Genomic DNA, 21,145 nt, shown 5'->3' on the forward strand with positions numbered 1-21,145 from the left:
ATAAAATAAAGATATTGTGTTCAACTACAACTAAAAAAATATATTTTTTTAAAAAGATTTTGTGCTATTACTGTCTTTTCTCAAGCAAATGGATGCCTGGCATCTAAGACTCCCAGTGGGCAAGGAGGCTGAAACATACTCAGACACAGGTCCCTTTCCAGGCCTCAATCAGACACAGTGAGAATGCAAAGCATGTACCTCACAGATCTTTTCCAAGGAGGGGACGAAGAAGTCATCACACACAATGGCCAGCGCGTAGAACATGTACATGGCCTGGAAGAAAAGAGAAAGAGTTTACGTTACAGTCAGGCAGAGCCAGTGGTGAGGGTCCGGCTACCTTCTGCTTCAATCATGTTCCTGTTATCACGATCTTAACTCAGAGTAAGTCTTTACCATGTGCACAAGAACCTGTGCGACTTGGCCCAGCTTCTCTGACCTCATTGCTGCCACTCTCTTCCTGTCTATGTCCTCATTCTCCAAGCTTGCTATGGATGCCTACTGTAGGGCCTTTGCACCTGCTGTTCTCCTCTGCCCAGAACCCTCTTCCCCTACAAAACCCTACTGACTCATCCCATGATGTCCTTCAAGTCCCTGTTCAAATATCAACCTAACTCTCCTCCTACCATTTCTCTTTACCCCATTACCTTGCCTTCTTTCTTTTTTGATATATTATACATTAATTTTTCTGTTGCCAGTTTTCCTGTCTAGAAGTTCAGGAGGAATGAACTTTATTTTATTGTTATGGTTTGAATATGAGGTGCCCCCTAAAAACTCATGTGTGAGACAATGAGGAAGGTTCATGGGTAAAACGTTTAAATTGTGAGAGATATAACCTAATAATGGATTAATCCACTGATATAGATTAATTGGGTGGAAACTGGACAGGTGGGGTGTAGGTGGAGGAGGTGGGTCATTGGGGGTGTGACTTTGGGATTTTCATTTTGACCCTGGTGAGCACAGCTCCTTATTGGCATGTTCTGAGCTGCTTTCTTTGCCATGCCCTTCCACCATGATGTTCTGCCTCCCTTTGGGCCCAGAGCTACCGAGTCATCTGACTCTGGACTGAACCTCTGAAATCATGAGCAAAAATAAACTTATCTTCCTCTAAGTTGTTCTCTTCGTGACTTTTGGTCACAGAATGCAAGGCTAACTAAAACACAATTATTGATATATAACTAGAAGTCAGCACAGGTCTGGCTCATAGCAGGTGCTCAATAAATATAGGTGGAATGAAGACATAAATAGATAAACACTTCCAACTGAACCTGCTTACTATCTTGGTCCCTGAAGAACAGTCTTCACAAATGTGTTTCCATATCTTGGTCATCTATGACCAAGAAGGAAGAATTTTACCTTTGGGCAAGAAATTGCTTCTCTACCTTATCCAACCCTGTGTTTACTCACTAATTAAGGAAATATTATTTGGATTCCAGTGTTGGTTGACCACCCAGCATCCATCTCCCACTCTTTCCTGAGGGGATCCCGTTTTAATCAAATTTTCACAAGGCTCTATGTGGAAGGTGACTCCATCCTTTTATCCAAGGGTAGGTAATGGTTTCCTAATTGCTGTGTAGTGATGATGATTATTGTTTCAGGGGTGGTCACATGACATAAGCAGGCCCAATCCAATGACAGGAAAGTCTATGTTGTACTTTATAGTACTGCGGGCTATGGACAAGAATCTGGGGCCCCTAATTGTCATTGGTAGCCATACTGAATGACTTGGAATGTGGTAGACCCTGACTCAGAAATCACTTAAGCCCTTAAGGACACCCTGAGTCATTAAATCACATCGTGTGGAGCCTTCCATGCCTCAGGACTTCATAAATACCATAATCATCACTGAGTTCAGTTTGGAGTTTTCCTCTTACTTGCAGCCCAAAGCATTTAATGGATGTGGTTCAAGTTCTAGAATCCTCAGTAGTGATGTGTCTTTCATTACTGACCACCCTTCCCACAGGGCATAGGACGTGACCACAGCTAGCCATCAGAACACCCCATTCCCTGTCTCACAGTGGGGGTGTGAAGGAGGTCTGCTTAAAGGGTCACAAAGGGATTAATAGAGAAGTTGGGGGAGAAGGTCTTTCCTCTCATGAGATACAAATACCCTTTGGATCTGAAACTACTAGAAACAGTTGAAACCTAGAGAGAGGTTGTCTGAGAACGTAGCTCACACAGTAAGAAACCAAATCAAGAGATGGATCAGGTACACTACACACTCAGTCTGAAACAAAGTGGACTTTCTCATTTCATGAGCCAATAATATGCCTTTTATATTTAAGTTGTCTTGAGTTTCTGTCACTCACAATTGTCTTTCATGAAACGTTCTGTAGCAACCTGTGTGAAATGATGGCAACCTTTTGACTCTCAGTCATACTATAATCTAGTCCACTGACCCTCCTTTGGATAAGCTTATTTTCTTTGCACAAGTGTGTATTTTGGTCTTTTCCATCGGATTTTAAAATAAGCCTTAACATTTGATTCTGTGGAACTATCAGACAAATGCAAAAAGACATATTTGTTCCAAAACAACTGGCTATAATAAATTATCAAAACCTAATGAAATTTACCATAATGAGATGGGTTACATAAACTAGTATTCCTTATCCAATGAAATACTATTAAAAGGGATTATATAAATCCACATTAAGAGATAAGGACATGCATTCACAATACACTGCTAAACAGAAAATTTTATAAAACAGTATGAAAAATCTCTTTTTCAAATTGTCTAAGTACACACACACACACACACACACACACAAGTATATTTGCATAAAGTTTGTAAGGCCATAAATCAAAATAAGAGCCACCCTCAGTGTGAATCTGTCTACATTTTACAATCACTGTCTATACTTTTTAATTTTTCCATGCTGAATTTTTATTTCTTGTGTGATTTTTCTAGGTGGTAGGAGATTTTAGAGGTAAAAGCTCTGTTTTATACTTCTCTAATTTCTGAGGAGCTGGGAGGCTTGGCATATGGAGAAATCTTAAAAATATCTTTTTATTGATTGATATACTCAATCTGTACAAAATTATTTGCCTGTGGGGTGTTTTGAAGATGTCAATTTAAAAATAATTAATGCTGTATTTTACAGCCTTTGGGATAAGCTAGATAATACATTCCCGAATTACAATGGCCTCAAACCCTCTTTTGCTGTGTGACTTGGCTGATTCAATGATACACAGGTTTTAACATTATCCTTGAAAGGACATCCAAATTCAGTAATTGAAATACAGAACTGCACATCTGTGGATTAGCCAAGACCTAAATAAGCTGTCTATCGCTGACAAATTCAACTCACTGAATAACCAACCCTGCTTAGAAGTCCATAAACCATCTCAGCAAGAATATGTCCCCATATTAAGTATCGATCTTGTTTCAGGGCAAGAAGCTCTGTCTAACACACGGTAATATCAATGCTCAGATCAGGAGAAGAAATGAATAGATCTGCCAGGTTTTTAGTGCTTTTAAAGATGCCGGCTAAGGGACATCACAATGGTTTCCATGCACAGGCAAGGTGAGGAGGGGACACCCACTGTCAATCAGACACCCTGTAACAAAGAACTTCTGGGGAGTCCAAGGGACCTGCAAGGCATAGGGGCTCCTTGTCAGCTATTGGTCCTGGGCATCTGAGGGTACGTCTGCCACTGTGGTTATAGAATCTCTTGCTGTAAAAGTTTGCCATGACAACCCACAACCCCTCAAAAAGAGATTCCTGCTGGAAAAGCATGCATAAGCAAACTGAACAAAGCAATAAAACAAAGGTACAAGGTTCGAATTCAAGATTCAGGGTACCTCCAGGAAGTAGGACATTGGTGGTACTATCAGTGCAACAGGCAAAAATATTTTTAAAAGAGTAAGGCAATTTCAGATTCATTTGACTATTTCTATATTTCCAAAGGACATAATAATATCATTGATGATAATGATATTAATAAATAATATTTGCCATGGCTTGTTGAGCCAGAAATTCCAGGCATGATCCAGGTACTTTACATAAGGTTATATAATACAGTCCTTTATGAGGCCTATCTTATTTAATTCTTTCAGTTTCTGTGGGAGAAAGGGCCTCCTTTCTCAGATGACTCAAGAGAGCTTAATAATTTGCCCTAGGACACATGGCCAGCAAATGGCAGTGATTAGATTTGAACACAGGACTCTCTCAAGCTTTCCTACAGAGCTCAGCTATCCAGCTATCTGTCCCTACAGAGGTCATTTCTTTCATTTTCCCTCCCTCCCCTCCCTCCCTTTCTTCCTCCTTCTCTCCCTCCCTTCCTTCCTTTCTTTCTGCAATACCGGGGATTGAACCCAGGGCCTCATGTTTACTAGGCAGTGCCCCTCCATGACGCTGCCCCTCTGGACCTTTTAAAAACTTTTCTCTGAATCCAAGTTACCCAAGCTGGTCTTGAACTTACGATTCTCCTTCCTCAGCCTCCTGAGTAGCTGGGTTAATGGGCATGTGCCACTGTGCCTGGACTACAAGGCCATTTCTGATTCATGACTTTTTGTTTTTCAGCTCACCTGTTGGTAAGCTGTCTTCTCCAAACACACAGAGGGAGGAGCAGTTTTAGAATCCCAGCCATCCATCTTGGGGCGCTGTTTGTTAGAGCCACCGATGTTCTTTACTAATGTTATTATTTTTACAAGGTGCACCACAGAATACAAGACAGCTTTGAAGTCTCAAAAAAGTTTGAGCTGTCCCCATTTCCTGGGGCAGCACAAATGTGTTCGAGTTCACTGTGGAATGTGAGCCCTCAGCCTGGCTGCAGCCACCAGAACAAGTCAGCTCGTGGGACCTGTTCTGGAAATGACGAGTGAGGGATGTCAAGGGTGAGAGACAGAGTGCTTCTTTTGGAACTTTAGCTGAGGTTTAGGACCACAGGGGCTTCTCTTCCATGGAAACTTGTTGAAACCCTCTGTGTGGATACCTGTACTTTGACCTTGATCATGTGCAGCCTGGAGCATGAGCCATGTTTGATATTTGTGTATCTGGCCTTCCTTCCCTCAAAGGTCAGCAACGGGGTCCTTCGCATGCATACCCACCCTGTCTCAGGATGGGCTTGTACAGAATGATTTATACGGAATAAGTAGATCCCAAGGACAGTGGTAATCATGGAGTAGCTGGTGTCCAAAGAAATGTTACATAGCATTGACAGGGCACAAACAGCTGCTGAAAGAGATGTAGCCCGGGGCCTTGCAGGAAGCCCAGGATAGGTGGAGGATTTCACATTAAGCCCTAGACTTGACACCTCCAAGCCGTGAGACTTTGAGCAACTCAACTTATCTCATTGAGCTTTCAACATGAGACTCATCAGGTCCTGTTCTCCAGTTAGCTTACAAGACTCTGGTGAGAAGTACATGGAAACAAATGGGCAGGGAGCTGGGACAAAGCTGAGCGCCTCACACACAGTCACTGTTTCAACAGCAACAGTGCCATGGGGATGTGCCCAGGCTAGCCTGCTGCAGAAGAGGAGGCAAGTGGAAGAGATCAGTCACTCCAGTTGCCCCAGCTGAGGCTGTCAGAGATCAGTTGATGAGTAGCTCACCCTCCAGCAGGAACCCAGCTGAGACTGGCCCAGCCCAGCCCAAGTTCATCAGCTAAGCAAAAGGCAAAGACAGCCAAGCAGTTGTTTGCTGCTGTGTGCCCTTGAGGTTGTGAGATCATCTGCTGCACAGCACTACTGTGACAATATGTTGATTGTGTCCTTTGAGACACACTTAAGAGGGGAAGCCAAAATAGCCAAAAGAGCTACAGTGAAAACAGCAATCATTAGTATCTCCCAAGAGAGTGGACTTGAAAAATTCCTCAGACACAAGATGACAAATTTGAACTTCCAAGGGCAGCCAGGACCTCAGTTGAAATCATGTTTATGTGTTTAAAGTATACACCATCCACAGGCCACCAAAGAAAAAGATGATCCTTTACTGAGGAAGACACACCTTAGGATTTGAAGAGTTACTTGTGTATTAATTCCACAGCGACGGGTGGAGCATCGACTCAAAGCCAGAGGCAAGCAGGTTGGTGGGAATGACTTGAGGTCCAGTTGCAAGGACCCAAGATAAGTGGCTCCCCTTAACTCAGAGTGTGAAAATCCTAGCACAGAGTTCTACAGCATGGCAGAAACGGCTGGTTACCTATTCATTAGCCATTCACTCATTTATCTTGCAAACATGACCCTAATGTTGTTCAGAGTAACAACATCCTCAGTTTTTTCACCTTCATTGGGACTAACCATGACCATATGGCACAATTTTGTCCAATGAGAATAAGGCACAGATCAAACTAAAGTCATCTTTTCTTCCTGCCTTCGATTTTGATAGGATGTCTGGAAAAACAAAAATTAGGGTACGTACTAACATGCTAAAGGTAGCCAAGACTCAAAGACACCATTCTCCATCTGAACTAAGGTCTCAAACCATCTCCTTCCATACTTCTTATTATGTGAGCAAAGGAACGGGTTATTTCACTCACTGTTAATATGTACTTGCAGCCATGTGCCTCTCTAACCGATATGGGGTGTAAAAGATCTGGCTGGGCAAGCAAGGTGTAGATGGTTGGAGAGATCTTCACAGAAGAGGTAGCTATTGAACCGAGATTTTAAAAGATAAATACTATCTCATCAGGCAATTTCAAAGGTTGATTGGGACTAATAAATCTGGAGAAGTTTGGCTACAGTTACCTAGGGTAACTAGAAATCACTGTGGTCAGTGAGTTAATGGAGGTGAACAGGCAGTAGCTGAACTGTCCATATATAAGTGCTTCTGAATGGTGAAGGCAGATGCGTTTGAGTGGCACTTTAACCCTGCTGTTTCACGTGGCCTCCGCAGTCAGTCGTTTTCACAGATGATTTCTTTTTACTACATCATCTGCACTCCTGCCTCTGTCTTTAATTTCAACGAAGGTAGTGCTGACGAAACAATTCCTAGGGAAGATCTTTAGAACTCTGGCCTGAGTGGAAATGGTTCTAAATCTCTCAAGGAACAGGCTTTGAATAATAAGATAACAGAGGTTTCTTTTCCTCCTCTTTTTTCATAGCTTCAAGCGATCACATGATTAGGCTTGGAAAAATAAAAGTGATCTCTTTGAAAAGCATCTTCTCAGATTACAGTCTCTGTATCTCATGGACCTAGGAGGCCTCAGGGGAAGGGATCATATGCCTGCTCCTGGGTTCTGCCACCACTATGGATTTTATTCTTCTGGAAGCACACTGACTGCAGAGAGACAAGTGGAGCCTCACAACCCAGAACAAGGTGTCCCAAAGAACACTGGGGGAAGAGAACGGCAGGGAAGAAGAATGTAGCAGATTGCCATTGGCATCTCCTCTCTGTACCACCATGTTCTCAGGTCTTATTAATTGAATTCCACGGACTTTTCGAAGGTTAGAATATTTCTCAAGTTCTTTGAAGTCTTTGGTTTCATCTCGCAGGATAGTCAGTGAATGCTGGGCAGCTAACTCTGTGTCGGGAGCCCACAACCAAGGCCTGGTGGAACTGGTGTACCAGTACCCCAGCTCCCTCCCTCTCTGGGTGGGGTAGCTCTAGGTGGACTCCCAGGGTTTCCCAACTGGACTACACTTTAAGTGTCCAGAGTGTTGTCCAAGAGCTTTTGTCATGAGCATCCTTCCTTCTCTGTCTCACTTTCTACACTTGTATTTCTTTCTACCTCTCAACAATTCACATTGTTGTCTCTGGATCTGTTTCTGTTTGAGCCAAAATTAAAATAAGAAGAAGTGAATTAAGGAGGATTATGAAGGTGGATGAAATACGATTTGAAAACAAGATGGGTCACTCCCAGAAACGACTGTCTTCCTAAAGTCTAGGGGACTCTCTACTAAGCCCCACCCTGTGGTCATTTTATCCGTTGGCATTGTGAAAGTCTTGGGGCCACTGCCAACTGAAAAAAGTTGATCTTGCAAGGACTCAAAGTTTAAAGAAAGGGGTATATGCTAACGTACCTGCTCCATTAGCACAAATCCTATAATTATTTTATTTTAAAGGAGTTTCGAGGTGCCTAGGTGTGGGCTGGGGTGTAGTTTGAGTGGTAGAGCGTTTGCCAGGGTTTCAGGAAACTCTGGTTCTATCCTCAGCACTGCAAAAAAGGAAAAAAATAAAAAAACCTGATGCCCAGGTGTGGGACAGCTGTTCAGTGTTCTTGGAGGTCTCCGTATTGGGAGTCGTTATTTTGGAGTCTTGGGAATAATAGACTTGCCCCCTCTAAGGAGATGGTTTAGTAGAGGATGAGGATCCCAGATGCCCCCTTACATTCTTGTTTCTTCCGCCTTCTCTCCTTTTCTGACTCCAGGTGACATTTTCACACTGTCCACTCCCTGAACTATTGGCTCCTATGTCCTTAAGGAAGTCACTGAGTCTTTCAGGCTGTTTTCCTTTGATATCTCCTGAAGGAGGCTCTGACAACAAGGTTTGGGCTGCCTGGGCTGAGGCTGAGGCCGAGGCTGGCGTGGGCCTGCAGGGAGCACCTGTGGGGCAGGTACACGCTCTCTCCATTTACTCTCACAATCTGCAGGAGAGGACGCTGGGTGCCAAATGGAGACAGAGGCACAGGGAAGTTCAGGAACTTGACGAACGCCACATAGCAAGAGGCAGAGGAAGGATTCCAACCCAGGGACCCACCTCTTCAGTGGGCTCTCCCGACCACCAGGCCACAGGGCACTTCTGAAACAGGACTGTCTTCCTTCTCTTTGAGGGGAACCTGCTCCTCTCACCTCTGCCAGACTTCCAATCCCTTTCTGTGGAGACCTACTTTAAGATGGGGGCTCTTAAGTTGGATCCGTAAGCTGCAACTCCCAAGGAGCTCTTAGAATTTAGAACGTTGTTGGTTTGGATAAGGATTAATTACACTTTTGTTCTCATTAACTAGTTTTCTATTATTATTTCTTTTAAAATTTTAAATGTTTTTATTTGTTCTTTTTAGTTATATATGACATTAGAGTTTATTTTGACGTATTTATACAAACATGGAGTATGTCTTATTCTAATTAGGATCCCAGTCTTGTGGGTATACATGATGTGGAGATTCACTGTGGTGTATTCATATATGTACATAGAAAAGTAATGTCAGGTTCATTCCACTGTCTTTCCTATGCCCACCCCCTATCCCTTCCCTTCGTTCCCCTTTGTCTAATCCCTGAACTTCTGCTCGCTCCCTTTGTTGTGTGTTAGCATCCAGATATAAGAGAAAACATTCCACCTTTGGTTTTTGGAGTTGGCTTATTTCACTTAATATGATAGTTTCCAGATCCATCCATTTATAAGCAAATGTCATATGTCATAAAGCTATTGTTTTTTTTAAATGGCTGAGTAATGTTCCATTATGTATCTATACCACAGTTTCTTTTTTCAAAATTTTTTATTTATTCTTTTTAGTTACACATGACAGTCGAATGTGTTTTGACATATCATACATACATGTAGTATAACTTCCCATTTTTGTAGTTGTAGATGATATGGAATTACACTGGTCATATATTCATATAAGAACACAGGAAAGTCATCTCTGATTAATTCTAACTATCTTTCTCACCCCTCTGCCCTTCCCCCGATAATCCTCTTCCCAAAAAGGTGAACCTAAACTCCTCCCTCTCAAATCCCTATTGTGAGTCAGCAACTGCATATCAAAAAACAAAACAAAACAAAACAAAACAAAAAAAACATTGGCCTTTGGGTTTTAGGGTTTGGCTTATTTCAATTAGCATGATAGTCTCCAGTTCCATCCATTTACTGGCAAATGCCATGATTTTACTTTTCTTTATGGCTGAGTAATATTCCATTGTGTGTGTGTGTGTGTGTGTGTGTGTGTGGGTGTGTGTGTATACACACACATATACATATATCTCACACTTTCTTTATCCATTCATCCGTTGCAGGGCATTTATGTTGGCTCCATAGCTTAGCTACAGTGAATTGAGCTGCTATAAACATTGATGTGGTGTATGTGTTATATTGATTTTAAGTCCTTTGGATATAGGCTGAGAAGTTGAATAACTGAGTCAAATGGTGGTTCTATTCCTAGGGTTCTATTCCTAGGTGGTTCCATTTCTAGTTTTTTGAGGAATTTCCATACTGCTTTCCAAAGTGGTTACACCAATTTGCAGTCCCACCAGGAATGTATAAGTCTACCTTTTCCCTACATCCCCACCAACATTTGTTGTTCCTTAATTCTTGATACTTGCCATTCTGACTGGGGTGAAATGAAATCTCTGTAGTGTTAATTTGCATTTCTAAAATTACTAGTTCTGATTGACAAATTTGTGCATATTTATGAGGTACAATGTGGTATGTTTTGTTTGCTTATTTTTTTCAGTGGTAGAGATGGAATGCAGTGCTGTTAGGCAAGCTTTCTGATATTGAGCTGCATCCCCAGGCTCAATGTAATGTTTGATTCATACACATGGTGGGTAATTATCACCTCAGGATGATATCTATCATCGTAAACATTTATCATTTCTTTATATATTCAAAATCCTCTCTTCCAGCTATTTTGAGATGTACAAAGCATTATTGTTAGCTATATTCACCCTACTAAGCCATTGTTCTCCCTAACTTCTAATTCAAATTCAGCATTTCCTTCCTCAATGAATATAGGCAATAAGTCATACTATTTTGACAAATTCTGGGATTATGTCCTCCATGGAAATCACGGATCTTTCATATCATACCAGTGGTGTTGCCGAGACCTTGAACTATTATCTACACTCACCTCTACTGCAAAAATAGGTAGTTATATGCTAGATAGTAGATGCTAGATCTTCTATCAAATGTATTAACAAGTGATCACAAATGTTACTGTATCACCATATACTTTAATATGTACCTGTTATGGTTTGGATATGAGGTGTCCCCAAAAGCTCATGCATGAGACAATGCAGGAATTTTTAGAGATGAAATGATCAGAATTATGACCTAGTCAATGGATTGATCCATTTGATGGATTGATAACTTGAATGGATTAACGTGTGGTAGCTGAAGGAAGGTAGGGTGTGGCTGGAGAAGGCAGGGCTCATATTATCCATGGCTCCTTACACCCAGCTCTGTCTGCTTTCTGTCTGTCATTAACTGGGCAGCTTTCCTCTGCGTGCCCTTCTGCTGTGATGTTCTGCCTCATTTCAGACCCAGAGCTGTGGAGTCGGCCCTGGACCGAACTTCTGAAACCATGAGCCAAAGTAAACTTTTCCTCCTCTTGGTTGTTCTTGTTGGGTACATTGGCCACAGTGATGTAACCCTGAATAACACAGTACCAGAGTGACCCGGAAGGCATACAAAATGGGAACTCCCTAGCATCACTGCTAGAGGATCTAATTAGTGGGTCTGAGCTATGGTAAAGGGGTCTGCATTTCCAACTAGCACCACATGAAGGTTCTGAATCAGGTGGCCCAAGGAAACACACTCAGAGGGAATCCTCAAGTGTTCCCATCTATAGGGCCCTAGTAGGACAACTTGAGGGTGGTCAAATGCAGGACAGTGGGAGAAGGAGGCTGGTATGTTTGACAGGGTCAGGCAAGAAACGAAGCCAACTCAAAAGAGTCTGATCAAAGATAACTTTTCTGACTGAAGACAATTTAACAAACGGCTTATTTGAAGCAGTACAGTCAGAATTAGGGGAGCCAACAAAGATTGTTGAGGCACCTAGATCCTTGTAAGAGTGGGAAGCTGTGATCTGTTTGGTACGAAGGTGCAAAGTGTGGAAAGATCTGGAATCTGAGAGGAAGAAGGGAAGCAGCTGCTGCCAGACCCTGGATAAGCAGGAGGGAGTTGGGAAGAAATGCCCAACCTCTCTGCTCCTGTCCTGCTTCTCATTGCTTGTACTGGAAGCCAGAGGCGCAGAAACCCTGGGGATTCATCCTTAGTGACTGAGTGCAGAGCAGGGCATTGAAGAGCAGAGAATGGGAAGGGATCTAGCAGAGAAGACCACTAGGAAGCATGAGGAAGGAGGGATAGGAGAAGGGAGGCACAGAGGGGAGAGGAGGGCCTCCGGAGTGGAAGGGTGAGAAAAGGAACCCCAATTCATTTTAGCTGCGACTCCACGATGCACCCATGAATCTGAAGATGTCCACAATGGGAATATACAGAGCAGAAGTTTAGGACGGTTTTGTTCACTTCTGTATCCCCAGGCCTAGAAGAGTGCTTGACACAGTTTCTGGAATTTTCTTGAATGAATGAATGAATGAATGAATGAATTTTTAAACCACTGTCAATGGACCAGGCCCTGGGCCCGGTGCTTGGCATGCATCTGCTCATTTTACCTTCAATCATCCACGTGCAGAAATTGGGCCTGTAGATCTTCCACGTTGAAGGTGAGAGAGCTGAGGTTTGAAGAGAATAGCAAAAAGTATACAGTATCCACAGAGCCATCATTCATCCAAATCTAGTGCTGTAAGAATTCAATGTCTATGTGAACTCCAGGTGCTGAGGAAGGAGAACTCTCTATCTTCCCAGCATCTATCCCATCCATATATTTCCATGGACATTTAGTATGAAAAGGGAGTTGGTCTTCTGACGGTATGAGCCACTACCTGATTGCCTAGAGCACAACGTTTTTGGATTTCCCAGATCAGAATCCATATGCCATGGGAGACTGGTAAAGTAGCAAGGAAGACAGGTCAAAAAAGCAGAAGAACCCAAAGAACAGTATGGTGCCAGGTGACGCCTCAGCCTGAGCCCAATTCTGCACAGAACTCTGGGCATATAGATCACACCAGAGAACCTGTCTTTCCTTGAGGCACAGGAATTAGTCATTGGCTGTAGACCACCTGAGAAAAATGCAAATTCCTAGGAACTTTCCACTCTCAATGTATCTTGGTAAAGGGCCTCAGTAGCTCAATGTAGCTTTTTAAAGGTCACCAGGGTGATCCAGAACACACACAAGAGCTGCTGGATAGGCACCCAAACTGGTGAGGAAGATTCCTGTGGATCTGATGGGATGCCAACATGTCTGCTAAATATGTAACCAGAACCACTTGATATTAAAGCTGGGAATAGAGCTATTGAGGGGAAGAGTTTGGTAAGATTATCTGAAGGAGCTGATTCTTGTACTTCATCTGAAAAATATGAAAAGAATCCAGGACAGAACTAGCAAGGGGGCAGTATGAATAAAAGCCTGGTGTCTTAAATTAATATGGCTTATGCTGAACACCATGAATTACTCACTGTTGTTGGAGTGTAGACTGTGAGTGAAGAAGCAGAGACAGAGCTGGAGGCATAAATGACGTTCAGTTTGGGGACGGTCTTATATGCCATGCTGAACTACTTAGATGATAAATCTGGATTAACTGTTCTTAAGTAGGAATCACTGTAGGCTCCACCAGATGAACCTCACAATCATGGTTGTGATGATCTGATGCGAAGATGATGGTGATGATGATGGTGATGACAGTGACTATGATAGGATGATGATGGTGATAATGATGATTTGATGATGTGATAATGACAGAGATAATGATGGTGGTAGTGATGAAAAATGATATTCGTTCGACGTCAGCTGTGGGCCTATGACTGTTTTAAAACTTGATCCTTTCGAATATATCATGAAGTAGGCACTGTTGCTGCGTTTCCTTTTCAAACAAGAAGATGGATGCAGAGATAATGTACACCCAGAGTCACAGAGCCAGTACCGGGCAGAAACTGGACTCCAACCCTATGTGGCTGACTCCAGTTCAAGTCAGAGCTTGTGGTTCTAATTCTAATTTCATTTTGCTTATGATACCCACTGGCTCATAGATTTCTCATGACCTCTCAAGTTTTCTTAGATTCTTGCTTGCCTTTCTTTCTCTCCCACTTTTTGGTGACACCTACATCCTTCCCTCTAAACCCAGGTGGCATAGTCTAGGAGTTATTAAAATTCCCTGCTAAGGCTGATTGACTAGCGGCCTTATTTCTAGCATCGAGGTCTTCTTCTTCAGGCTCACTTGAGAAAATGAGGATAATGAATTCTACCCGAGGGAGGTATTCTCCTTATTTTAAAAGTTAACTTTTCTGGAGGATTTGAAATTTCAAAAAAAAAAAAAAAATTGCACTCTGCAAGATAGCAGAACTCTTCACTTCAAGTCTAAGAGACCTGTTTCTTGCCCAAGTTTTTTACTAGTAATTTGAGCTAAGCCTTTCCAAGGAAAACCACAATAGGCTAGGAATTTTTGTGCCAGGATTAGCACTGAGCTGCTGCACATTTCCTTTGAAAGATACCAACCGGGTTGAAGTTATCAGGAAATTTGCATTCTTGTCTTCCTGTCATTTTCTTGTTCTTCTCTCTGCAGTTACCGTTTTGGGAGCTGGTGGGCACCACAGCTGCCAGATAACATCAAACAGCGGAACTGTAAGCGAATCAAGGGCAAGCAACCAAAACCAGAATAGGCCTGAGACATGAGCACCCAGGGCAGGCACGTAATCTGGCGCCTCTTCAAACCCATATTCTTTAAATATTTACTCAACACTTATTTAGTGGAGGAAGGAGGACAAAACTAATCTTCTATTAACAAAAAAAAAAAATGTGTATAGAAATAAAGGTGCTAAGTAATTCATTTCCACTGGTGCAAACATAGTCAATATGCTGAAAAGTATTCTGCAACCCCTCCCATTTTTCTGGATTGTTATTCTCTTTTAAGTTTCTTTTGTACTTTTCTAAGACAACTTATTTTGGGTGAACTCAAAGTTTTTATATTTACTATTTGGAGATGCAAAACACATCTTATTTAACCTTGGTAAAATATTTTATATGTTTCATTTAACAATTTCAGTTGGATGGGATGAGGTGAGAATTCATGTGAATAACTGTGATAGAGAATACATGTGATAGAGGTGGGTGGGTAGGAGAAAAAGTGGGAAGAGGCTTCTTATTTCTATGTTAAGGGGTTGTTTCCTTCAGGGGAAGAGGGTCCATTTATTTGTCTTCAGCTGTGTTAAGGCTTGTGTCATGTGGGAAATCCAAGTGTCATCAGCTTTCTAGTTTATTATAGTGATGGTTGAGTGCCCCAGAAGGCTGGCATTCTGAATCCAGCTTCGGACACATAGTTGGAAGTCTTGACAACCTTCTCCTTCATTGTGTGTCTTTACTATGTCCTATTAACAGAACCAAACTATCCATAGGGCATGCTCCTGGAGAAGAATCTGATTTTGCATCAGGGGTGATGAGCTGCATGTCCTCCCAGAAATGTCTAGCCTGATCCTTCTTGTGAGGGTTGTCAAAGGCTAATAGGCTGGATGGGTCCAGACTGGGTCTGTGTGTATAAATGAACAAAGCCCACAGGCTTGAATGGGATGTAAGCTCTGACTTTCCTATTGCTTAAGATCTGGTACAATTAACTAAGCCAGACCAGAGCTTCCTATTTCAGCACTTCCAACTTCACACTTCAATGACAATCCATTAAAATAATTACCAGATGATTACTGCGGACTTTTAGCTAGGAGATTCAAAACCTCTCTTGTTAGACAATTAGCTTGGCTGGGCACATGGGCTCCTTCTCCTCTGGCTGATGTAGGCTGGCTTGAAATTTAGGAGTCGTCCAGAACTGTGGCACCTTAGTACCAATGACTCCTGGTCTAGGCATGTCCTTACAATCTGTTCACCTGGTATGTGTCCTTAAAAAGCAACAAGAGAATGATGCTCTTGGACTATTCCACTAAAAATCTTCTCTGTTGTTTCAGGAACAATGTGAAGTGTTGTTATTAATGAATAGGGCTGACTCTTGCTGCAGTTTGTAGATGCTGACACTAATATTAGAAGTTGCGGGGCTGGGGATGTGGCTCAAGCGGTAGCGCGCTTGCCTGGCATGCGTGCGGCCCGGGTTCGATCCTCAGCACCACATACAAACAAAGATGTTGTGTCCGCCAAATACTAAAAAATAAATATTAAAATTCTCTCTCTCTCTCCCTCTCTCTCACTCTCTCTTTAAAAAAAAAAAAAAAAAAAAGAAGTTGCGGCTGTAAGGCAGCAAGCTAGAATTTAATTATTCTTTTAGTTACCTCCCTCAAGGCTCAGAAAAAGCAAGAAGCACAGTTGCAAATAAGAATTCAGGAGCTATCCAAAGGCATGTGTGGTAGAACATACTAACTCACGAGAGAAATAAATCCCTTGAGGTTATAATAAGAGACTGGAAGACAGTGGTATCTTTGAGATTTTGCACTTCTTTTCTGCACTTTATAAAATAGGAATGGAAGGATTTTGCTAGCTGATACTGCTGCTCCTCTCCATTGTAAATAAGCCAATGGAGGCAGTAAGGATACCTGCTTATGAAGCCAAATCAGATAGCGTGGGTCCAAATCTTGGTGAGTGATGCAAGGTATTTAAACCTAAGGCTCTAGTGCTCTCATCTGCAAAATGGGAAAAAATAATACCTTCCTCATATTATTCTGAAACTAGATAATATATGCAAAATTGTTAGCACAATAGCTGTTGTGAGTATTCAGTAGGTGCTAGATAATATTGTCATTGGGGGATCATTGTTATTTTAATCAATTGGTTAGAAAAGTGGGACCCACTGGATAGAAATGGACTTAGGGAGGCATTCATACCTTTTCTTTAGAAAAATCACAAGAAAAGATTAGCAGGCTTATTTCTTTGACAACTTCTGGGAGACCCTTAGTACAGATGCCTGGGGAATGGTTGACCAAGAGCTTGATTTCCTTTTCTTCCTTTGTCTCCTAAGAGTAGTTGCCCATTCAGAGAAACCCAACCTAAGCTTCACATTCCAACAAACACAAGGTTTAGGATTCCCCAGCAGTCTACAGGGATGGCCAACTCAATGGTAAAACCCAACTGGATCCAATGTTAATTACAGCTGAGAAGCAGATGGTGTCTAAATCTGGATCCATCTGTTTCACATCTGTGGGAAGTTTCCCCAGTGGAGAAGTCAGAGCCATGGCCAATTTCTTTGTGTTCCAAGAAAGACTGGAATCTTGCATTCAATAAATTATCTTATTTATTTGTCATGATAAGATTTTTCTCTGATCTACATAACCACAGAAACATGGTTGACATCCAAGCAGAAATTATTTGATTCAATTCTATTAGTCATATTTATGTTACCTATAATTTTAAGAAAACAGTCTACTCATTGAAAAGATCATGGATCCTGTAGGGAATTCCATTGTCGTTAGTGATCAAGTAGGGACTTTAAATCCACTTATATCAGCCAATAAAGAAAGCATTACTTAAATCAGAATTCAAGAAAAGGTATGGAATCAAACTAAAAAGCTTCGTCACAGCAAAGGAAACAATCAAAAGAGTAAAGAGAGAGCCTACAGAATGGGAGAAAATATTTGCTACCTGCCCTCAGATAGAGCAATGATCTCCAGGATATATAAAGAGCTCAAAACATTTAACACCAAAAAAAAAAAAAAAAAAAGAAAAAAGAAAGAAAAAGAAAAAGAAACCCAATCAATAAATGGGCAGAGGAACTGAACAGACACTTCACAGAAGAGGAAATACAAATGATCAACAAATGTATGAAAAATGTTCAACATCACTGTGATTAGAGAAATGAAAATTAAAACTATGCTGAGATTCCATCTCACTCCAGTCAGAATGGCAATTATCAAGAGCACTAGCAATAATAAATATTGGCAAGGATGCGGGGAAAAAAGGGTTCACTCATACATTGCTGGTGGGACTGAAGATTGGTGCAACCACTCTGGAAAGCAGGATGGAGGTTTCTCAGAAACCTCCATGATTTACACCCAAAGGACAACAGTGACACAGACGCATCAATGTTTATAGCAGCTCAATTCACAAGAGCTAAATGATGGAACCAACCTAGATGCCCTTCAACAGATGAATGGAAAACAGAAATGTGGTATATTTACACAATGGAATATTACTCAGCCATAATGAAGAATAAAATTATGGCGTTTGCCCAGTAAATGGATAAAACTGGAGACTATCATGCTAAGTGAAATAAGCCCATCCCAAAACACCAAAGACTGAATGTTCTCTCTGATATGTGGTTGCTATCTCACAATAAGGATGGGGTGGGGTAGGAAGATTAGTAGAATATTTGGGTTAGATAGAGGGGAATGAAAGGAAGAGATGGGAAATGGGAATAGGAAAGATAGAATGAATACACCTATATGCACATATGAATACACCACCAATGTAATTCCACATCATATACCACCAGAAGAATAGGAAGTTATAGTCCATATACGTATAATATTTTACAATACATTCTACTGTAAAACTAATAAGAACAAAAACAAAAAAATGAAAGCATTACTTAATGGGGACTGAAGGTGACGCTTTCCAGTTACATTTCCTCAACGAGTTTAAATCAGATAGGGAATGGTGCCTTTGTGGCTTCAGTGGGAGAAGCTGTTGATGGTGGTGATCCAGGGATTTAAAACAAGTGTGTGGTAGGTGGAACACATGTTCCCCTGGTCTGTTTCTGACAAGGGACAGTTGAAGACACACTGGCAGCCTCCTACCCACAACGACTTCCCGTCTCACCTGTGGCTCCTTGCTTTTCTGGCGGAGGCTTTCATCAATCAGTGCCTCTGCCACCTGCAGAGCGGCCTGAAGGGTACCCATGTCTTACTAACCCAGAGACAAGGATCAAACAGAGACAGGTGTGGGAGTCGGTGGCTCAGCAGCTCAGCCTCCTCAGCCCTTCCTGGAATAGCTGCAGTAAGCTGTGGTCTATGCTGCGCCTCTAGGCGTCCTCAGTGGTGTTGAATCCAGTTGTCCACATGTTATCCAGCTCTTCTATACCCTCTTTGTTGGTTTCTTTCCTTTCCTTGTCTCAGTTCCCATATTCCCTCACTTTCTGATTCTTGGGGATCACCTCAAGACAACTACTTGCACCTGATGGTGTGCTGGAGCAGGATTGCATCCATTCTTGACAGACAATTATTAAATCTTTAAATAATTTGGCACGCCAGCTGATTGGTAGCTTAAAATTGGCCCTGTTGTAGTTACACTCTGGAAACGTACAAATGCTGCCAAGCAGATCTTAAAATTATTTGCTTTTCTCAGGAGAGTCGGTTGTTAAGTATTTATCAGCACACCAAGTCCTCACTAGATTTAGATTAGTTTGCTTTTGGAAATACCCCAAAGTAGGGTTGTGAGTAGCAAGTGCCCCACTGAAGCCATGAGCATTCATGACAAAAATATCAAAATTATCCTAGGTTATTATGGATGTTTCTTCATGGGACAAAGGATTAATGATTCTTAGTGCACCTAACTGCTGTGCGCCTAACTGCTGTGCGTCTAACTGCTAGAGGAAAATTTGTAGCTAGATTTAAAGTTAAGTGGGTAGGTAGATAAACTAAAAGGAAAAAATGCTAGGAGCTATTGCCTTGAAAGTCATTTCAGGAGAAAACACAGGAGAAAATATTTGTGACCTTGGGTTACACAAAAATTTATTAGATAGAACACAGAAAAGGAAAAACCAAGAAGAAATAATATTGATAAAATAGATCACATCAAACAAAGCAAAACAACTAAGAAAAAAAAGACACCTTTGCTTCTTCAAAGGATATTGCTCAGAAAATGAAAAAGACCTCAGACTGCAAAAAAATGGTTGCAAAAATCTACATCTTATAAAGATAAAGTACATGTATTCAATATATAAAAATATTTGTAAGTCTTTTTTTGTTTGTTTTGTTTTTGGTAAAACTCTGACTCCTTTTCTTTTTTTTTCTTTCTTTTTTGGTACTGGGGGATTGAACTCAGTACCATTTAACCACTAAGTCACATCCCCAGCCCTTTTTTATATTTTATTTAGAGACAGAGTCTCACTGAGTTGCTTAGTGCCTTACTAATTTGCTGAGGCTGGTTTTGAACTCATGATCCTACTGCCTCAGCCTCCCAAACTGCTGGATTACAGGTGTCTTCTCTATATTGTAAGTGGCTTATAGCTTTGTTAATATTTGATTTGCATTCAATACGTCCTTTCAATATATGTATTCTCAAACATACACTATGGTGGACCCATGCTGCTAAGGTAGGTTTTAAACACTTCCTTTAGAGACTGGAGCTGCTGCTTTTATCAGAAGCCCTGGGATACAAATAGCTACCATTTCCTCTATTGACAATCAAGAGTTTGATGACTTGCTTTTAGCTACAGGAAAAATTGGCCCTTTATTGGGGCCAGATAATCCCTGCAGTACGTCTCCACCAAGGTTTCATAAAAATAAATGTCTTCCCATTCTGTTTGAAAAATAAATAAATAAAAAAACACAACTCAAAAAAGGAATATAACTCAAAATGGGCAAAAATATTAGAGTAGACACTTCCTTTAAGAAGATTAATTAGCAAAAAACTCATGAAAAGATATTCAACATCTTTAGTCATTAGGAAAATGCAAATAAAAAGTACAACGAGGTACTTCTGTAAACTCATCAAAAGAAAATCATTTGTAGACACCTTTATATATGAATGTCCATAGCAACTTTATGCATGGTGTCTACCAACTGGTGAATGGTCAAGCAAACTTCAATATACTTATAATAAAACATGCCCATATTACCCATTCCTGACATGATTCTCTGAAAATGCACATTACTGTGATACTCCACTGAAAGTATATGACCTTAATTAAATCACAAGAAAACAGAAGATAAACACAAAATGGCCTGGACTCTTAAACATTGTTAAAATTCATTGGAAAAAGAAAAAGGACCAAGGACTTGTCATAGATTAGAAGCAACTAAACAGACATAACAACTACGTAACAGAAGGGATCCTAGAATGGAGAAGAAAAGAGATTTGGGATTAGTGGGAAAACTGATGAAATTTGAATAAGGTCTGTAGATTAGTTCAGAGTATTGTACCAATGTCAGTTTTGGTTTTGATCATTGTACCAAGGTTATGCAAGATGTTAACACTTAAGGGAAATCCAGATCAATGTTGCATGGGAAACTCTTTACTATTTTAAAGCTTTTCTATGAATGCAAACTCACTTTAAAATAAAAATTTTCTAAAAATAATGAATTTTTATATGCAGCTATACCTCTATAAAGCTGATTTAAAAAAATTAATGGGTCTAGGTTTATCAAACTGTGATTCACTGAGACTGATGTTCTTCAAAGGAAGTGTAATGAGGAAATGGGAGCCTGGGAAGCTTCAACTGTGTTCCTCGCTAATCCACTAGGCACACACACACACACACACACACACACACACACACACACACACAT

At 41.1% G+C, this 21,145-nt stretch overlaps 1 protein-coding gene across 1 annotated transcript in view; it reads right to left on the bottom strand.

Annotated features, from left to right (window-relative positions):
• Nucleotides 1-21,145, bottom strand: part of Slc24a3 (solute carrier family 24 member 3) — a 518,418-nt gene that overhangs the window by 145,120 nt on the left and 352,153 nt on the right. Inside the window, exon 4 of the mRNA XM_076851476.2 lies at nt 199-273. Coding sequence (XP_076707591.1) covers nt 199-273 — 75 coding nt within the window. The remainder of the gene's footprint in view (nt 1-198; nt 274-21,145) is intronic.

Source organism: Callospermophilus lateralis, chromosome 3 (assembly GCF_048772815.1).
Source record: "Callospermophilus lateralis isolate mCalLat2 chromosome 3, mCalLat2.hap1, whole genome shotgun sequence".
Classification (NCBI taxonomy): Eukaryota; Metazoa; Chordata; class Mammalia; order Rodentia; family Sciuridae; genus Callospermophilus; species Callospermophilus lateralis.